At 38.9% G+C, this 18,911-nt stretch overlaps 1 protein-coding gene across 2 annotated transcripts; it reads right to left on the bottom strand.

Annotated features, from left to right (window-relative positions):
- Positions 1-566: 566 nt before the first annotated feature.
- Positions 567-18,826, bottom strand: wdr46 (WD repeat domain 46). 2 transcript variants are annotated; one of them, XM_004546112.4, is made up of 14 exons: positions 18,683-18,826; positions 18,251-18,427; positions 17,738-17,818; positions 17,533-17,645; positions 17,341-17,428; positions 16,809-16,870; positions 16,020-16,124; positions 15,781-15,931; positions 14,080-14,315; positions 12,474-12,627; positions 1,875-2,022; positions 1,450-1,640; positions 1,188-1,301; positions 567-1,084 (listed from the first exon to the last, which is right to left on the bottom strand). In XM_004546112.4, the coding sequence occupies exons 1-14, from the start codon at positions 18,737-18,739 to the stop codon at positions 965-967; spliced, it is 1,797 nt and encodes a 598-aa protein (XP_004546169.1). In that variant the 5' UTR covers positions 18,740-18,826; the 3' UTR covers positions 567-964. The 2 variants fall into 2 exon arrangements, with proteins under 2 accessions (XP_004546169.1, XP_004546170.1); XM_004546113.4 differs by having other exon boundaries at positions 17,738-17,815.
- Positions 18,827-18,911: the final 85 nt, after the last annotated feature.

Below are 18,911 nucleotides of genomic sequence, written 5' to 3'. Positions count from 1 at the left end.
TGGTCAACTGTGTCAGGCTTGGATCACATACATTTTCAATGAGGCTGCCATTTGTCAATAAAACCTCAGGCTGTTATTCTCACCCACAGTGTTTAAAGGGAAACGCTGATCCACTGTACTCAGGAAAAATATGTATTAGATTAAAGCAACCAATAAACTACTCAGTAATGAAAAATAGGTCTGTGTTTTGTTTTGAGCAGGATTGAACATTTCTATAAAACTGTTCCTCCTCTATAAATATACAGCAAAGTAGCAAACAGTTGTGACAGTCTGTCATGCTGCTATGATTTAGTTAGTTTGAAATACTTAAATTAGGATAAGCATCGATAGAAAAAAAACACGTAAAATGTGAATCCTAGAAAAACAGCCACACGCACACATACAAATTAAAACATAAAATATTTAAAATACCAAAACCTTTACGTTCCTCAGATGATCAAATTTCTGCTGTTCTAATTTGATAAAAGGAATTTTACTCCACCCAAAGACGTAATCATGGTAAATATATTCCAGCTTGGTTTGGATTCAGTAATAACAGTTCCGTGATTTCAAAATAATAGTCTCAATTCAAAGGCTTGGCATTATGTTGTTTATTTTTAGAATTTAGTTATACCCAATTATAACACAGTTGACATATGCTCAGAAAGTTCAGAGGAAAGAACACCATCTGACAAGGTTAAAACTTCTGGGTGAAATCAATCCCAGCTAGCACATCTGCCCATGCAAACAGGATGCAGACATCAAATATAGCTTCCTCCGCTGCTCCACTCAAAATTGATTAGTTGCCCGTCACAATGCAAGCCCTTCTTCCCAGAGTTTCAGCAGTTGGTGTTTTGCTCCCTGCAGTGGAATTATGTGTGCAAAAAAAACAACAACCAAAAAAACCGTGTTCTTTATGCAAAGTTCAAAGGTCACTCCCATAGAATGCCACTGGGCTTTCAGCTGCACAAAGCATGTTTCTTTTCTATTTCTTGAATCTGTCCAGAGCTGATTTCTGGGTAGATAACGCCGCCTTCTTCCGCTCTCGCTCCTTCCTTTCTTTTTCCATCTTCATTTTGTCCTCCACGCTTTTTCTGATTACATCCTGGGGAGTAAACAAGTCAAGAGAGATCAGCCATGGCCTGCAAATACAGCATAAAAGTCAGTGAGATGTGATTAAATTTCATTTCCTAACTTGGACTACTCACCCTCTGCTCCTCATGAGCCACTTGTTTCTTGCGCCTCTCAATGGCTCCTGCAGAACTACGACCTTTTTTCTTATACTTGGGGACAAACTTTTCTTTAGCAAGTGGATCAAATCCCTGAGACAAAAAAAAAAAAAAAAAAAAAAAAGATAAAACATGCTTTCAGATGGGTGGCAATAATATTTAGCCTACTATATCTTATATCAAAATATACAGATATACATCTTAAATAATTGTAAATGCACAGTTGCTTTAAGACACTGACCAGAACTTCAACCCTGTCTTGATGCCTTTGTTCCCAGGTGGCCTGGTCAACTTGTGCCAGCTCAGTGGGATCAAGGCTGATAAGTTCTGGCTGAATCTTCTCCATCAGTGCTTTAACCTCCCATTCCTGCCTCTGCTTCGCACTTCGGTATGGATTTGCATCCAGACCATCAAAGTTAGGCTCACCAGCACCTATGATAGTAAATGATGCGTTGCATTCAGTTTTAGTCAACAGTAATATGTATGCCAGGATTTACAAAAAAATAAAAAAATAAATTTACTTCAGTGAATGTAGTAATTGTAACAACCCATTAGGATCAATCATCAAATTAGTGCACCTATATTTTTGTTAAAATTTTCACTTTGGCCTTAACCTACATAATGTAGTTAAGGTACATGCCCAGATGTAATGCAAAATTGAGTGACCTGGTACGAGCATGCTGGTGAAACCATCTCCGTGCCCAACTCCGAGGACATCCTCAAAGGGACAGAAGTGCAGCCCCCACACTGTTCCCCGAAGTCTATGAGCCATGTACGGTTTAGTCACTGGCATGCTACATACGTCCTTGTACACCTGCAGATAAAGCATTTCCACATACAACATTAATACGTCATATCTACTGTTTATTAAAGTAAAGACACCAAGATATGTTCAACTCCTAAAAGCCATATGGAACTTTTCAATAGCCTCTTATTCATACTGAAAAGTTAAAGCATGTGGTTTGCGGCTTGCTTGGTGTTTCTGCATTTTGGTAAATGGGTCACCTGACTGCAGCAGTTTAAAGAAAAGGGCTGCAATAAGTTTAACTAAAACAGAACTTGAGCCATGTGCCATATTAATAATATCTGCTCAGTGAAGAAGACCTTTCTGACATTGAGCATTTAGAGCAGCCTGAGTGTTTATATTACAGGGATATGTGAAAAAATATGATCTTATTAGATCAATGCTTTTAACTGGGTAGCACTTTATAATAACGTCAAACTATTAAGCATTAGTGGACTTCCGGTTAGATAATGAGAGGGTGAAGACGCGTGTGCCACAGCTCCTGCACCTGATTTTACGAAATTTCGACAAATATCAAAGTAATACATCTTCTTCCCACAAAGCAACATAGGGATTGTGAAGAGTGCATTCTTCTCCAAATGCCTCCAAAAAAACTAAATCCGAAGCTAGTGGCGACAGAAACGACCGAATTTGATGTGGCCTCAACTGAAAATGACGGCGCCAAAGCTGGCACGCCAGTTAACTCCGCACTCGAGGAATATACACAAGGTAACAAACAAGTACTCTCTGCGATTACTTCCTTGGATAATAAGATAACTCAAATGAAAATAGACGTTTGCGACACCCTACGTGGGGAAATCGCAACGCTAAGGGCTGAAAATAATGAAGCCATCACAGCTCTAAAAACGGTAATGGAAAATTACAATGCACAGCTGAAAGATCTATCAGAATCAGCGACAATCACTTCTAACTCCGTGGTGAAACTAGAAGAAAAAGTCAAACAACTTTCTAATAAAGTGGAACAACTGTCCGAAAAATGCACTGATCTGGAAGGGCGTTCAAAGAGGAAAAATATAAGGATAGCCGGAGTACCTGAAGGTAGAGAAAAAGGTCAACGTCCTAGAGACTTTGCGGCAAGGCTACTACGAGACCTACTAGACCTGGACGAAACCCCACTGGTGGACCGTGCACACAGAGCCCTACGAGTGACCCCAGAAGAAGAGGCCCCGCCACGACACTTGATTGTGAGGATACACTATTGCCATACTATGGAAGAAATACTTCGAAGAATCTCCATCAGGAAAAATCTGAAGCTCGGAGATATCCGCGTTCAGATTTTCCGCGATCTACCCCAGGCGGTGGTAAAACGACGTGCAGCATTTACTCCAGCAAGAAACCTGCTTCGAGACCAACCCGGAGTTAAATATGGACTTCTATACCCGGCTAAACTTAGGGTGACACACAATGGTACGGAACTGGTCTTTATAGATCCCAACGAAGCACTTCGCTACGCACAAGAAAAATTTGGATCTCAATAAGGACGGCATAAGGTAGATAAACCAGAGCTCTGCATCTGGCCCAATGACATGTACTTACTTTGATATAAAAAATCATCATTTGCCCAGGAGCTATGGACAAAGGAAGTTTTGAGATAGAATATTTTGGTAAGCTTAGTTTTTGTTATAGCATCCCCTCGAATTTTTTTTTTTTTTTTTTTTTTTTTTTTTTTTTTTTTCCTGGGATACACGGAAGGGGATGCATTGCTTACGTTTTTTTTTTTGTCACGGTTACACACGGGTAGGGTATCTCGACTGTACGAATATGGAAAATACGAGAATTAAGCCGCCCTAAAGTATACAAATGCAAGATAATGGAAAGGTAAAAAATGTGGATTTAACTTTTTGTACTTGGAATGTAAAGGGTGTAAATGAACCTGTTAAAAGAGGCAAAGTTTTATCGTACTTGAAATCTCTTAACGTGGATATTATTTTTTTACAAGAAACTCACTTGAAAAATGCGGCTCACAATAAACTTAAATGTAGATGGATAAATCAGGTGTACTACTCAACACTTTCCGCCAAAACTAGAGGGGTAGCTATCTTAATTAAGAAAGATACCCCGTTCAAACATAACTCCACTATAGTTGATAAGAATGGGAGATATGTATTAGTGACTGGGGAGCTGCATACTACTCCAATTATTCTACTGAATGTCTATGGGCCCAACCATGACGATCCAGAATTCTATAGAAAGGTCTTCAGCTTAATTCCGGATATACCCAACAGTAATTTAATAATTGGAGGTGACTTTAACCTAGTATTAGACCCATATTTGGATAAATCCTTGTCCAAAAAAATCACACCGTGTAAAAGCAGTAATTTTATTAAAACATATATGAAGAATATGAATATCTGTGATGCGTGGAGAATTTTAAATCCATCAGGCAGAGAGTATTCTTTCCACTCCCACGCACACAATAGTTATTCAAGGATTGATTATTTTTTGGTGGATGGAAAAATGCTCCCCCTAATTCGAAATGCAACCTATCATAATATTATTATCTCTGATCACTGCCCCGTTACTTGCTCCTTTGCACTTAGTAACCCCATTAAAACATACAGAAATTGGAGATTTGACCCACAATTACTGAACGATTTAGAATTTAAACAATATATAAACTCTCAGATGTCTTTATTCTTTGATATAAACGATAATGCTGAGACCTCTCCAGATATACTATGGGAAACGTTTAAAGCTTATATCAGGGGGTTTATAATATCATATCAAGCGTCACGGAACAAAAGGAATAAATTAGAACAGCTAAATTTAGAAAAAAGAATCCACGAACTGGACGTCAATAATGCAATGGCTCCTTCTTTAGATAAGTATAATACTATTTGTGCACTAAAATATAAACTAAACCAAATATTATCTATTAATATTAATAGAACTTTCACTTTTGTGAGACAGAACTATTTTGAATTTGGGGATAAACCCCATAAGTTGCTAGCCAGACAACTAAAGAAACTAGAAAATGATAGAGCGATTCATAAAATCAGAACAAGTAACGGAAATCTGGTCACATCACACAAAGATATTAACGATAACTTTAGACAGTTTTATGAATCCCTCTATACTTCTCATCCCACTGCAGGGCCTAATGAAATGCAGGAATTTTTAGATAAATGTGATCTTCCTGTGTTAGACCAGACAAATGCCAATATTTTGAACGCTAAGATCACAATTGAAGAAATTACAAAATCTATCGGATTACTAAAAAACAACAAGAGTCCAGGCCCTGATGGGCTAGGGAATGAGTTTTATAAATACTTTAAGATCAAATTAAGTCCATATCTATTTAAATTATATAACCATGCATACAAAATGAGCACCCTACCTCCAACATTGAATGAAGCAACTATTATAGTACTTCCAAAAAAAGGCAAAGCATTGGAGGAAGTGGGATCATATAGACCTATTTCTCTATTAAATTCTGATCAAAAAATTCTGGCTAAAATACTAGCGAGTAGACTTAATACAGTAATAGATAAATTGGTGCATTCAGACCAAACAGGTTTCATTCCAAACAGGAGTTCTTTTAATAATCTTCGACGTCTATTTAATATAATCTATTCCCCCAAGGTACAACAGGACCTACTTATACTTAGCTTGGATGCCGAAAAGGCATTCGATCATGTGGAGTGGTCCTACCTCTTTGCAGTCCTAGAAAAATTTCAACTGGGACAAGATTTCATCTCTTGGATAAAACTACTTTATAATAATCCCACAGCCAGAATTCTTACAAATCAGACACTATCAACTCAGTTTAAACTCAGCAGAGGTACAAGACAAGGATGCGCTCTTAGTCCTTTATTATTTGCCCTGGCTTTGGAACCCTTAGCACAGACAATTCGAACCCATATGGATATACACGGTTATGATACAACATACACTTCTAATTCTATATCGCTCTATGCTGACGACATATTATTATACATAACAAAACCATTAATATCCCTCCCAGCAATTCTCTCCGTGATTGATAAATTCAGTACTTTCGCAGGCTACAAGATTAACTGGGGAAAAAGCGAAATACTGCCCATTAAATTAGAGAATAAACAATGGCTTACATCTCTCCCATTTAAAATAACCTATGAAAAAATCACTTACTTGGGCATTACAATACCAAAAAAACACAGCTCCCTAATGAAAGAGAATTTTCTTCCCTTACTGGAGAAACTTAAAAATAACATTCAGTACTGGAGGACACTTCCTATTTCTTTAATAGGGAGAGTGAATTCAATAAGAATGGTATTCCTCCCGCAGTATTTGTATCTGGTTCAAAACATCCCAATTTTCTTGCCCAAATCTTTTTTTAAAAAGATGGACGCCATCATTATGCCATTTATATGGAATTATAAAACACATAGAATAAAAAAAGACCACCTATGTAAACATAGATCCCTTGGTGGACTTACACTACCTAACTTTATGTACTACGACTGGGCATCAAATTTAAGAATAATTTCCCTTCTATTGGATGACACAGCAATACTCCCTAACGGCTTACAGATGGAGCGGGAGGATTGCCTTCCTTACTGTGTTGGTGGAATACTACTCTCTCCTATTCCTTTGACAAACTCCTATTACAATTCGAATCCAGTGATTTATAATACCGTACAAATTTGGAGACAAATAATTAAGCACTTCAAATTGAAAAAACTATCAATGTGTACACCCATTACAGCTAACCCCTCTTTCCTTCCATCATGTGTAGACGGAGCTTTCAATACATGGCAGGAATTGGGAATTTGTAAATTAAAAGATTTATACCTAAATGATACTTTTATGTCATTCCAACATTTAAAAGATAGATTTGGATTGCCTCACAGTCATTTTTTTAGATATCTTCAACTAAGAGACTATATCCGTACATACCTGCCACAATTTGAAAACATATCGTCCGATCCTTTGGACAGATGTCTTAGTGATGGAAGGGGGTTTGAACAGAGAATTTCATTATTTTATAATTCAATACAGGAGATGAATATACCTTCAACTACTTCAATCAAAGAGGAGTGGGAAAAAGATTTTGGGACTCTCCTATCAGAAGATTTCTGGCAGGAGGCCTTACACAACATAAATACGCCTTTTATTAATTCCCGTCACTGTTTAATTCAGTACAAAATTATACACAGACTACACTATTCAAGGGAAAAACTTCACAAAATGTATCCAGAGTGTTCCCCCCTCTGTGAAAAATGCAAGATACACTATGGAAATCTGTTACATTGTTTTGCACTATGTCCAAGGCTTCAGGGTTTTTGGTATGATATTTTTACTTATATGTCTAATATTTTTAAAAGTAAGATTGAACCAAATCCGACAGTAATCATCTTTGGGATTTCCAACGAAACACAAAATTTACAACACTCTCAAAAAAGGTTTATGGCATATGCTTTGATTATTGCAAAGAAATTGATCCTGCAGCTTTGGAAAGGCAATGAGACTCCTGTATTAAAAATGTGGCTTACTGAACTTATAAACACTCTTCACCTTGAAAAAATAAGATATAGTATGAATGACAATGTAAAAGATTTTGAATTAATCTGGCACCCTTTACTTATATACCTTGGGAAAATATAAAACTTTGTTTACTTGTTTCTCTTCCCTTTTGTCAACAGCCGGGGTATTGGGACCCCTTATGGGTGACTGCGGGTTTTTTTTTTTTTTTTTTTTTTTTTCTTTTTTGTTTTGTTTTGTTGTTGTTGGTGTTGTTTAATTATTTGCCTTGTTAGTTTAGAGAAAAAAAGGAGCATAAGCTATGTTATGTCAATTTGTAAAAACTACAATCATGATACTTGCTCTCAATAAATATATTTGAAACAAACTATTAAGCATTAGTAAAGTATTAGTAAGGGATTAGCAAGCACTTCATCATTTATATATCATTACTGCTCCGTTAATACATATGTTTATCCATCTGTTACTCTTACACCAAGTACAGCTATCACTGCTACTAATATATTACTGCTAGTAATAATCAAAATCATAGTTCAAATGATAAATCTGTATTTAAAAATGGCATACTAAGGAGGAGTAATGCTATATAAATAATAAATTAAGTACTTGCTAACACCATACTAATGCTTAACAGTATAACATTATCATAAAGTGCTTCCAAAAACTGTTGTCAGGTTAAAATTGGAGGTACAAGTCCTCAAGGTCTGGGAGCTTGTTTGGTGTGTGTTGTACACAGTTTTGGCTTCCTCAGATGGGGTCTGGTGTTGAATTAGTGCTGTATGACTGGTCCAAACATCTAAGTGCTGCCAACCATGGCAACCATGGTAACCATGGCAACCATCGAACCTGAGGGAAATCGCTAGTATTATTATTATTATTATACACAGTTCAGAACAGCTTGCTGACCAGCTGGTCTAGCTCCATTGCACTGCCTGCGGTTGAGTCGCGTTTCTTTTGTATTGCTCCACTGCCAGTGGCCCAGGGTGGACACAATCGTTTTCGCAGTTTCTTCCAATATACCTTCCCAACCTCTTATTTATTTTTTCCTTCTCTTTATCATTATGACTCATCTCCATATAAATATCCATATTTATATGATGATGATGAAGACAACAACTATTACTGTAGGTGATATAAGTGTTATTATTATTTTTACAATAGTAACGAACACTGTTAATTGATATATGACCTGCTAGTAAATACATCAGGGGGTCACCTAGGCAACAGGCGCCTGCTCAGGTGCGATAGAGCAAGATGCGAGGAATACCCTGTACAGGTTGAGAATGTGTTGCAAGGCCAACTCAGAAAGCAAGACAACCATTAAAACTCACATTGACACCTATGGGCAGCTTACATTCACCAATTACCCAACTCCTGTGAGGGGAAGCCCGAGTGCTCTGAGGGAACCGACGCAGACACAGGGAGAACATGCAAGCTCTACACAGAGAGGCCCCAGCCTGATGGTGGATTTGAATCCAGGACCTTGTTGCTGTGAGTTATCCTGACTGATCCACTGTTTACTAGTAAAGTGTGGTTTCACTCAGACATCAGAGATATAAATACTTGGATAAACACCCAACAAATCTCTACATGCAGAATTCTGCAGATGTATGTACTGCAGATGTTAGTAATAGCAAGATCACTCCTGTCACCAGTTGTATGCATGTAGAATGTTATCACAAGTGGGCTTCATATCTATTGCACCCTCGCAGAGGGCCTATTGTGGAGTTGAGGACAACCAGGTACCCTGCTCAAGGGAGGTAACGGCTGAGTGAAACACAGAGTCATAATTCTCTCTTTTTTTAAGGTTTTAAGGATGGGGCTGAAGTTATAGCCCCCCGTGACATGGGCCAACATGTAAGAGTTGTGGATTTTCCTTTGTTTGTGAGTTCGGTCAAGGTATAAAAGGAATCAGGGTGGTGGCCCATCTTCAGAGACTGCTTAGGTATTCAACCAGAGCGTTTCTCTGTGTGTAGAATAATGATGAAAGATGTGTCAAAAAATGTATAGAATAATCAGAGAGGGAAGGTGTTAACGCAGAGATAAAAATGACATTAAATAAATGTCTTAGTGTATCAGTTGGCAGGTGACAGCTAATGGCTTAGGCAGCGGTTGAGGTCAAGGGTCGTGCTGTTTGGGGTCCTGCTAGTCATCATGAGAAGATTCCAGAACCACAGCAATAACCACAAAAGTTAAGAAAGATCTCTGCGTTAGACGCTGAGGAAGACAACAAGGGTGTACGACGTGCTCTGCCCTTCCATCCTACAGCTGTGTTGGAACGAGAGAGCGAACAACAGCATGCCAAGCTCCAACTCGGCGAAGACATTCAGGGGCTCTGCTCAAGGAAGCCCACCGTGTGGGAAGATGCGTAGTTGGTGGATTGTAATTTATCAAATCTCTGTGGACAAGTCTGCGCAGTTCCACAAAACAGACAGGCACCCAGACTAATCACTTGATGATGAAACTTAAAATACTGGCACCCAATTGAACTCGCAGACGTGGAAAGTATAATCCCTGCTCACATCCCATCACATTGATACATGCATCAATAATTTATGTTATTTTATTCTTTTTCTATGGTTCTTTTATTTGATCATAAATTGGATTTTGATTTTAATTATGTAACAGCATGATGGAAAATAAAGAAAGTAAAATAAAGGACAATAAAGAAAAGCTAATAGGTAGGACTCTTTACCCCCTGAAAGCCTACTAGGAGTCACCCTTGATGCTCTAATGTTCTGGACAGAGCAGGTTTTGTCATATTTCAGTTCTACTTATAAAACAAAATGACTTGAGTGTGCATCAGAACTGCCTCTGCAGTTACCCTGGGAAAACCTATTCTCATAGCCATCAAACACCTCTTTTCTAGCATTTACGTGCGAGTTTATGTACTATTTTAATATCAGCCACTTCCTGTACCCTAATGCAACATTAGATTTGATTTTCTGAAACACCAACTTCAACCTTCAACCAGTGTTTACCCACAGCAAACCACTGCTAATAATAATAATAATAATAAATCAATAAAAATAAATCTCTTAATCTTTACCTTCTATTTTTTGAAAAAATGAGAAAATCCTTTGCCTTATGGGGTCAAAGAGTGTGGAATTTGCATCTTCTCCATTTGTCTGTGTGACTTCTTTCCGGGTACTCTGTTGATACTAAATATATCGTTGGTGAAAATGTAAGCATTGTGTTTCTCTATGTTAGCCGTTCACCCTATAAAAGCACCCCTTGTAAAAGATTACTATTTTGTTTATGCTTGAGGACTCAGCCCGCCTGGAATGTTGATCATCGATGGAAGCATAATTCCCTCTAAGCTTTTCACCAAGTTGACGGATCTAGGACTCAGCTCATCACTGTGTCAGTGGATCCTCAACTTCCTCACAGACAGACCCCAATCAGTGAGGGTGGGAAAACAAGTCTCCCCCTCCATCTCACTCAGCACTGGAGTGCCTCAGGGCTGTGTTTTAAGCCCCCTGTTGTACTCACTGTACACTTATGACTGTGTAGCCACATCAGACACCACCTCCATTGTCAAGTTTGCTGACGACACTGCTGTTGTGGGTCTGATCTCCGACAACATCGAGACGGCCTACCTGGAGGAGATTAGGAACCTGGAGACCTGGTGCCAGGAGAATAACCTCCTAAACATCAGCAAGACTAAGGAGCTGATCGTGGACTTCACTACAAAGCAGGCGAGGAATTACAAACCCCTCATCATCAGTGGCACGCCAGTGGAGAGAGTGGACAGTTTCCGATACCTGGGTGTCCACATCACTCAGGACCTGTCATGGTCCTGCCACATCAACACCCTGGTTAAGAAAGCCCGTCAGCGTCTCTTCTTCCTCAGAAGACTTAGAGACTTCCATCTGCCACTGAAGGTGCTCAAGAACTTCTACTCCTGCACCATCGAGAGCGTCCTGACGGCAAACATCTGCACCTGGTTTGGGAACAGCACCAAGCAAGACAGACGAGATCTGCAAAGAGTGGTGCGCTCAGCCGAACGCATTATTCAATCAGAGCTCCCTGACCTGCTGTCCATCTACACCAAGCGGTGTAAGTCCAAAGCTAGGAAGATTATGATGGACCTCTCCCATCCCAACAATGGACTCTTCTCACTGTTGAGGTCTGGGAAGCGCTTCCGCTCCCTTAAGGCCAAAACAGAGAGAATGAGGAGGAGCTTCTTCCCCCAGGCTATTCGGGCCCTGAACCAGGTGTAGGACTGGACTCTCCCACACACGTCACTATAAGACTGGACTCTCACACACATCACATCACCACACGCACCACCACAAATTTCCTATAATTCCTATAATTTATAATCTTTATAATCTCTTCTGCTATTTGCACATTCTTTACTTTAAATTCCTAAGTTAATTTGTAAATTTTGTAGTAACCTGTAAATATTGTAAAACTTTTTTTCTGTCATTTAATGGTCGGACATTGTACAGCTACAAGCATTTCACCCCCATGTCATACTGTGTATGGTTGTGTGTGTGTGACAAATAAAATTTGAATTTGATTTGAATTGAATTTAAAGTAATGTATAAAATATGTATAACCAGTCTGTTAAACTTGCTCATGTTGGACTGTCAGTCAGCTCTAGAGAAGAACAAAGTGATAATAAACCAAGAGCAGAAGCCAAACTGATTGTAAAAAATAATTAACAGTCCTCTCTGCAGCCACTTTTCACACTATATTTATTTATATTAGATTTTTTTGTGTGCTTCTCCCATTACTGGTGAACTCCATTGGTCCCCCCTCCCCTATTCCAGCCAATGTATCAACCGATCAGCCTTCAACAGACACATGTTATCTACTTCAGTGATGTGCAGTTGGGATTTTGGAGTACTGCATGAGATAGGAGCAGGTTTCATCGGTTTGTGAAAACCCCTGTCTCTTTGCTGCTCAAACAGAAATGCATGTGTTGATGGACACATTTGCAGCATGTAATGTTTTTTTATTATAAATGTGCAAAGTGTGGCTCTGATAACCTGAACAACATCCCCCGTGGCTGCAGATAGCAGTCCCCTCTGGCTCAGTGACAAACAGGCAGCTCCAGCAGAAAGGAAGTATGACTTTAGGGGCTTGAAGGTTCTAACGTCATACACCTTCAGCTTCTTATCCATGCCAGACGTCACCATGTATCTGTCAAAAAAAAGAGGAAAAAAACTAAATGAAAAGACTACTTTCTGGTGGACCAAGAGAAAAATGCAATTAACTGCTCACCAAAAAACTGAGTGCAAAATCATTGACCGCTGCAATAATGTACCCTATAAATCAAAAAATATTTTGCATGGGTTTTCCTGTTTTTAAGTCAAGGATTTTTTGATTTAACACAAAATTTAGACATACCAGATGTGCATAAACATCTCCCATGTGATTGCTGAAGCTTTTACATCTCAAAGAGAAGGTTTTTGTTAGCATGTGACTAAATGAGGCTAGAGGAGTTGTCAGGAACATCAACAACATCATCCCACCAAACCCTTGACTTGGGATTCAAAGATCCGAACTAGGATTCATTTGTTAAGTGTACACAAAAACAACAACAACAACAACAACAAAAACTAAGTTCTTATAAGATAAAGTAAAATATATACTCAGTGGCCACCTAATGTGATTAATGTGACTTTGAATGTGGCGTGGTTGTTTCAGAAAATGCTCATCCACTGAGATGTTCCCAGCAGATCTCAGTAGATCCATCTCTAGGATTTACAGAGAATTATTCAAAAAAAAGAAGAGCCCCAGTGAGTGGCAGATCTCAGAGGAAATGCCAGAGAAAACAGACAGACTGCTTCAAGTTGACAGAAAGCCAATAACAACTGTAATAACCACTGGTTACAATGAAAGTAAGCAGAAGAGCATGCCGAACACTGAAGCAGACAGGCTTTGCTGTGTGTCACTGCTGGCCGCTAAGAACAGGAAACTGAATTTGATTTTTTCACTTCCGAAAAAAAAAAAAAAAAAAAAAAAAAAAAAGAACAGGAAACTGAGGCTACAATTTACAAGTGCTCGCCAAAATCAGGCAGTGGAAGACTGGAAAACCCTGCCTGATCTAATGAGTCTTGATTTTTTCTGCAATATTCAGACACCAAGTCCAGAATTTGGCGAAAACATCATGACAGCATGGATCCATCCTACCTTAGTACCAGCTGAGCATTATTTAAATGTCACATCCTACCCAGGAATTGCTGCTAACAATGAAATCCCCTCTTCTGATGGCTGCTTTCAGCAGGATTCGGCCATGTCACAAAGCATGAATCATCTCAAACTGGTTTCGTGAACATGACATTTTGTTCGCTGTATTCAAATTAAACTCGACAACCACCAGATTTCTATCTAACGTGGTATCGGAAGATTCACATCGTGTATGTGCAGCAACTGTGTAATGCTATCATGTCAATACGGACAAAAATCTCTGAGGAATGTTTCCAACATCTTGTTGCATTAATGTCATGAAAAGCTAAGGCTGTTCTGGAGGCAACAAGGGGTCCAACCTGGTATTAGCAAGTCACTTTTAGTGCCTAGGACTATTGTGAAACAACATCCAGGTATCTTTTACAGACATTACAAAACATTTCCTCTTCTCATGTGACTTACGTGCCCGTCTTATCCACAGCGACAGAGCGCACGCCCCCTTGGTGACAGAGCATCTTCACCAAGGCTTCTTTCTGGTTTGGTGACCATAGGGTGACCGTGCCATTGGCATGACCTAGGTGGATGATGGCATTATGAGGGTTCTGACACATCACGTCAAGTCGGCCAGTCTTGGTGCAGATAGCTGCCACTTCCTTTCCCACTGACACATCCAAATACTGCAGGAAACTGGTAGCACTCTAAAGAAGACAGAAAAAAAAAACGTTTTACAGATAGTCAGGGCATCTAATTTTGCTTATAAATTTATTGTCAACAATAAATATTAAACAAAACAATTTTGACTCGTGTATATTTATCATGGTAACATCTAAACTGTCACAGTAACACATTCAAAACTGTTATCTTTACTCCTCTGTATTGTACAACACGTTGTCATTATTGCAACAATGTTTCAGCCCTACTCTCTTACTCAGCTTACTCTTATAAGAAAAGGTTTGGGGGCTTTTTGTACTGGCAGATTACTGGTTTCCCTTCGTAATCTGGCCAACCTGACTAGGAAATGACATTTGTTTGTATGCAGGAAAACAGTCTGTACGCATTTACCAAAGTTCAATCTGAAACTTGGCTATCGTCTTACCACGATTTGGCTTTTTAAAAGCTTTTATTTTTATCTAGAGTTACACAGACTGCCAGAAGCCAGAAAAAATTAATCAGCTGACAAAAGCAAAAAAAGTAACTTTAATAACAGCAAGACTATGACCTGAGAAAATTAAAGCTTAATAAAAAGAAAATACAGTGGTCCCTCGCCATAACGTGGTTCACCTTTCGCGGCCTCTCTGTTTCGCAGATGTTTTTGGGTGTAATTTTGCATGCTTTTTTTTTTTTTAACAGCGCATTGTGTTCTGCATCCTGCTTGGCTGCAGACCATCGTAAATCAATCTCGTGCTGTGTCTCCTGTACAGTACAGAATAGCTTCTCAAATTTACATGAATCTTCCATTGCTAGCAGTGTGACTCTAAAGTGCTGCACTGTATGATTGTAAGTTTTTCTCACCAACAAACACAACAATGTCGATGAAATGTTTTGCACCGTCAAAGGCACCTGGGGTAGCACCCAGAAGGCAGAGGAAGATGCTAACCATCGCACAAAAAGTTGGACTTCTAGACATGCTAAAGGAGGGTAGAACCATATTTTTCAGATTATAAAGCACACCGGATTATAAGGCGCATTAAGCGAAACAAAACAGTCAGATAAGTCAAACGTTACTCAACTCATTCTTTTTGCTTCCTCTATTTCCATACCATTGATTCATTAATGTTGAATTCTCTCGCAGCTGCTCTATTCCCATGTTCTGGTCCTGAAAACAGGGTTTGATCTTTGGCTTCCTTCTATAACACTGGACTTATTTTTCTACGAAGGTTTGAACTTTGAGAGTGTTTAAACAAGAGAGAAAAGTGTGAGAATGTTCATGCCTGTCTGAGAAAAGTGTATAAAGTGCGTAGTGAGGGGTTTTCCAGCCTTAAAACATCAATAATAATTGTAAAAGAATAAAGCTGGCTACTTTGCGGATTTCACCTATCGTGGGTTATTTTTAGAACATAACTCCCGCGATAAACGAGGGACCACTGTATTATATAATTTTTTAATTATTGTGGAAATGGAAATGCAAGAAATTGAAAGAAAAAAAGATTACTGTGAACTCACCGCTGTGGCAAGCAAAAAGTGATAGGGGAGGAACTGCATCCGAAGGACGTCATTGAATTTTCGGATGCAGTGAAGCTCTATTCCGTTAGAGTCGTAGATATAAAGCCACTTCTTCTGAGCCACTGCATACATAGCCTCGGTATGAAGCCACCTAAACAAAGGCAGAAATTTGTTTTAGTCTGGAGAAGATGATCAAAGTTTTATTTCTGCTTTATGTTTCATGAAGGCGGATGACTTACTTCACATCATTGACAGACTCCATCACATTTATCTCACACATCAGCTGTTTCGACGCCCAGTCTATACAAGCAACATGGCCTCTCCTCCCACCAAGCAGCAGGTGACTGAAGTGAAGAGAACATAAATATTTGCAAAACCTAAACTTATGAAGTCTCTCTATTTATATCTAAATAAATCTATTTACTGTAAAAACAGGAAATGATCATTCAGTTCTGCAGGTTCACCTCAGCTGTGGTTTAATTTCTTTCCATGTCTTTGTTTTAATTTCCAACATTGTTGATTTGCACTCTCAGCCTTTAGTAACAGGTTTTTTTTTCAAGCACAGAGAATCTCAGAAAAGCTTAAAGAAAGGAAAAGTTTATTTCCTTTGCTTGTACTAACTGGTGAGTGTGCCACTTAGCAAAGAAGCTAGAAATAATGAAGGCCTAATGTCGAAATCTACTTTTGTCAGGAAGACAGAGTTGGAAATAAATATGTACGTTTCATATCTGCTTAGAAGATTACAAAGGTTATAAAGGATACTTAGCATTTCCTCTAGAAACGGTGAGTCGTCCTGCCAAGCCCATCGACAACTTAGGTGGACTTGACATAAATCAGTGTTTTACAAAAAAAAAAAAACAAACCCAAAAAACCCCCACCACTACATGAAGGAGCAATTTGTTAAATGTTAAACCATCTGCTGATATATTGGCCTTTTAAATCACTAAATATCAGTTTCTCTCCACAAGAGAGAGACAAAACACTTCACACAGATAAGCATGTGCTGCATGATATTGCATGATACTGACCGTCCAGTCTTGCTGTAATCCAATCGATACGGTCCAAACTGAGACAGTTTCAGATTAAAATACTGAGGAGGAGAAGATAGCAAGAAATGAACAACACTCACTCTGCAGAATCTCTTCCCGTGACAACTCCATAGCAAATTTATGTCTACGGTTGGAACTGAACCAGCAAACCTTTGCTTGCAAAATAAATGTGTTAAATAGTAATAGTAATAATAATAATGTAGCTTGCCATCACCAGTGTGTGAATTTGTCAGCAAAACCAAACAAAAGCCCATAATCTGTGTTTCTTCAAAATTTCTGTGCAAATTTTTCTGTTTAATAAGTTATTTATACATTCACACAAAACCTTTTTAAAATCCATCTTCTCCCCCGCAAAAATGGTTGATGATGAACTACATAAGTATGATGGTATGACAGGTATCAGTTTCCATTATTTTCTTAACCAACTTCAGTGCACACTTCAGGTACAATTTGTTAAAACAAACAACCTGTCAAACAAAGAAACATTTATTTGATAAAAAGGTCTCAGTACCTTTGCTCCAGATGTTATGTCCACAGCCTCCGCAATATCCTCCTGTGAGATCATACACGTGTCCTCATCTTCATCTCCTTCTAAAAACCTGAGATCAGGGACAAACATCACTCATGTGTTTTTAAATCACATGACATCTGTCACAGAGTACGATCTAACACAAAGAGGTGAGCATCATTTAAAGGACATTACCCTGCCTCCTCCGGGAGGAGAAGGTCAAACCGTGCTGCTTGTTTCTGGGCCATTTCTGAAGCGTCTTCTGAGCGAGCTATGATATCTCTCAGCTTGTGCTGCTTACGGTGAGGCTATTACAAAACGAAAGAGAAATCAGATGAAAGACAAGCGCTGAAAAAAAAAAGAGCATACTATTTTAAAGAAGAGCCACTCAGATGCTTACCTTTTTAAGTTTATCTTTCCTCTTGAATTTTTGCAATCTGTCTTCTGGAATAGGAGCAGGGCCTGGGAATGGATCAGACTTCTGAAAGAATATGAACATTAGTTAGAACAATATATAATATACAGTCCTATATTACCTATACTAAAATGTAAAAGCAGACTGAATCATGATAAACATTAAATGCTATCTTCTTCTGGTCGTAAGTGGTGCTTCAAACTTAAATATTACTGCTAAAAGATTCAGTACAACACTCATGAATCATCATGGGAAATTAGGCATGCCTGGCTACCTTTGTTTACATAATAATCTGCTTTTTGGGGGATATTTGGAAGATTTTGCAGTGTAATAGCAGTACAAAGGCGATGCATAGGCTGTTTAGTGCAAATAAGGGTACCCCAAACTGCATCTTAAACATATTCTAGTGCAACACAGGACCTCACTAAAACAGTTTAAGCAAGAGCAAGAAATGATGGCGTGATTTTTGTCTGTCAATAGTAATTCGTGTACTCTTACCTCTGGCTTGACTTTCTCTCCATCACTTGGACTTTGGTCTTGTTTTCGCTTCTTTGCCTTCTGTGTCTTGTCCTCCTCCTGCTGCAGAGCCTCTTTGCTCTGTTCTCCGTCGCTTTTAACTTTGTTTTCATCCTTCCGTTCCTCCTCCTGGAGCTCCTGCCAGTATCGAGCAGGCAGCTGTAAGATAGGAGCGAACAGTGGCAAGTTAGAAGAAGTGACTATAACGTATTTCGTTATTTAAGCCCAGAAACTTTTTACACTGGTCTTCGCCCCCGTGTGGGGCTACTCACATTAGCCGCTTGACGCTAGCAAGAAAAAACTACCTTACGTTTACTGTTTATTAGTTATAAAACTGCGTTCCTCAGCTGCAGTCACCAATAGCTTCAAACGGCTGCGACGATATGCTTCTAGAAATTATTTATCTATATTTACCTTCTTCTTTTTACCCACGTGTGTCTCATCCACCGATGCCTCGCCGGGCGACGCCATCTCTGTTGTGTACGTTTTTCTTCTTCTGCATTAACGGCTTCAATAAACTGTATCTGTACATGATGAACGCCACCGTTCGGTCTGAAAGGGTTACTGCATCGGCTCATAGGTTCAGTATGTGCATAAAAAAAGAAATCTTTATAGTTCATTTAATGATACTCTCTCTTTGTAA

This window comes from Maylandia zebra, linkage group LG20 (assembly GCF_041146795.1).
Source record: "Maylandia zebra isolate NMK-2024a linkage group LG20, Mzebra_GT3a, whole genome shotgun sequence".
Classification (NCBI taxonomy): domain Eukaryota; kingdom Metazoa; phylum Chordata; class Actinopteri; order Cichliformes; family Cichlidae; genus Maylandia; species Maylandia zebra.
This window is presented reverse-complemented; position numbering and strand designations above follow the sequence as displayed.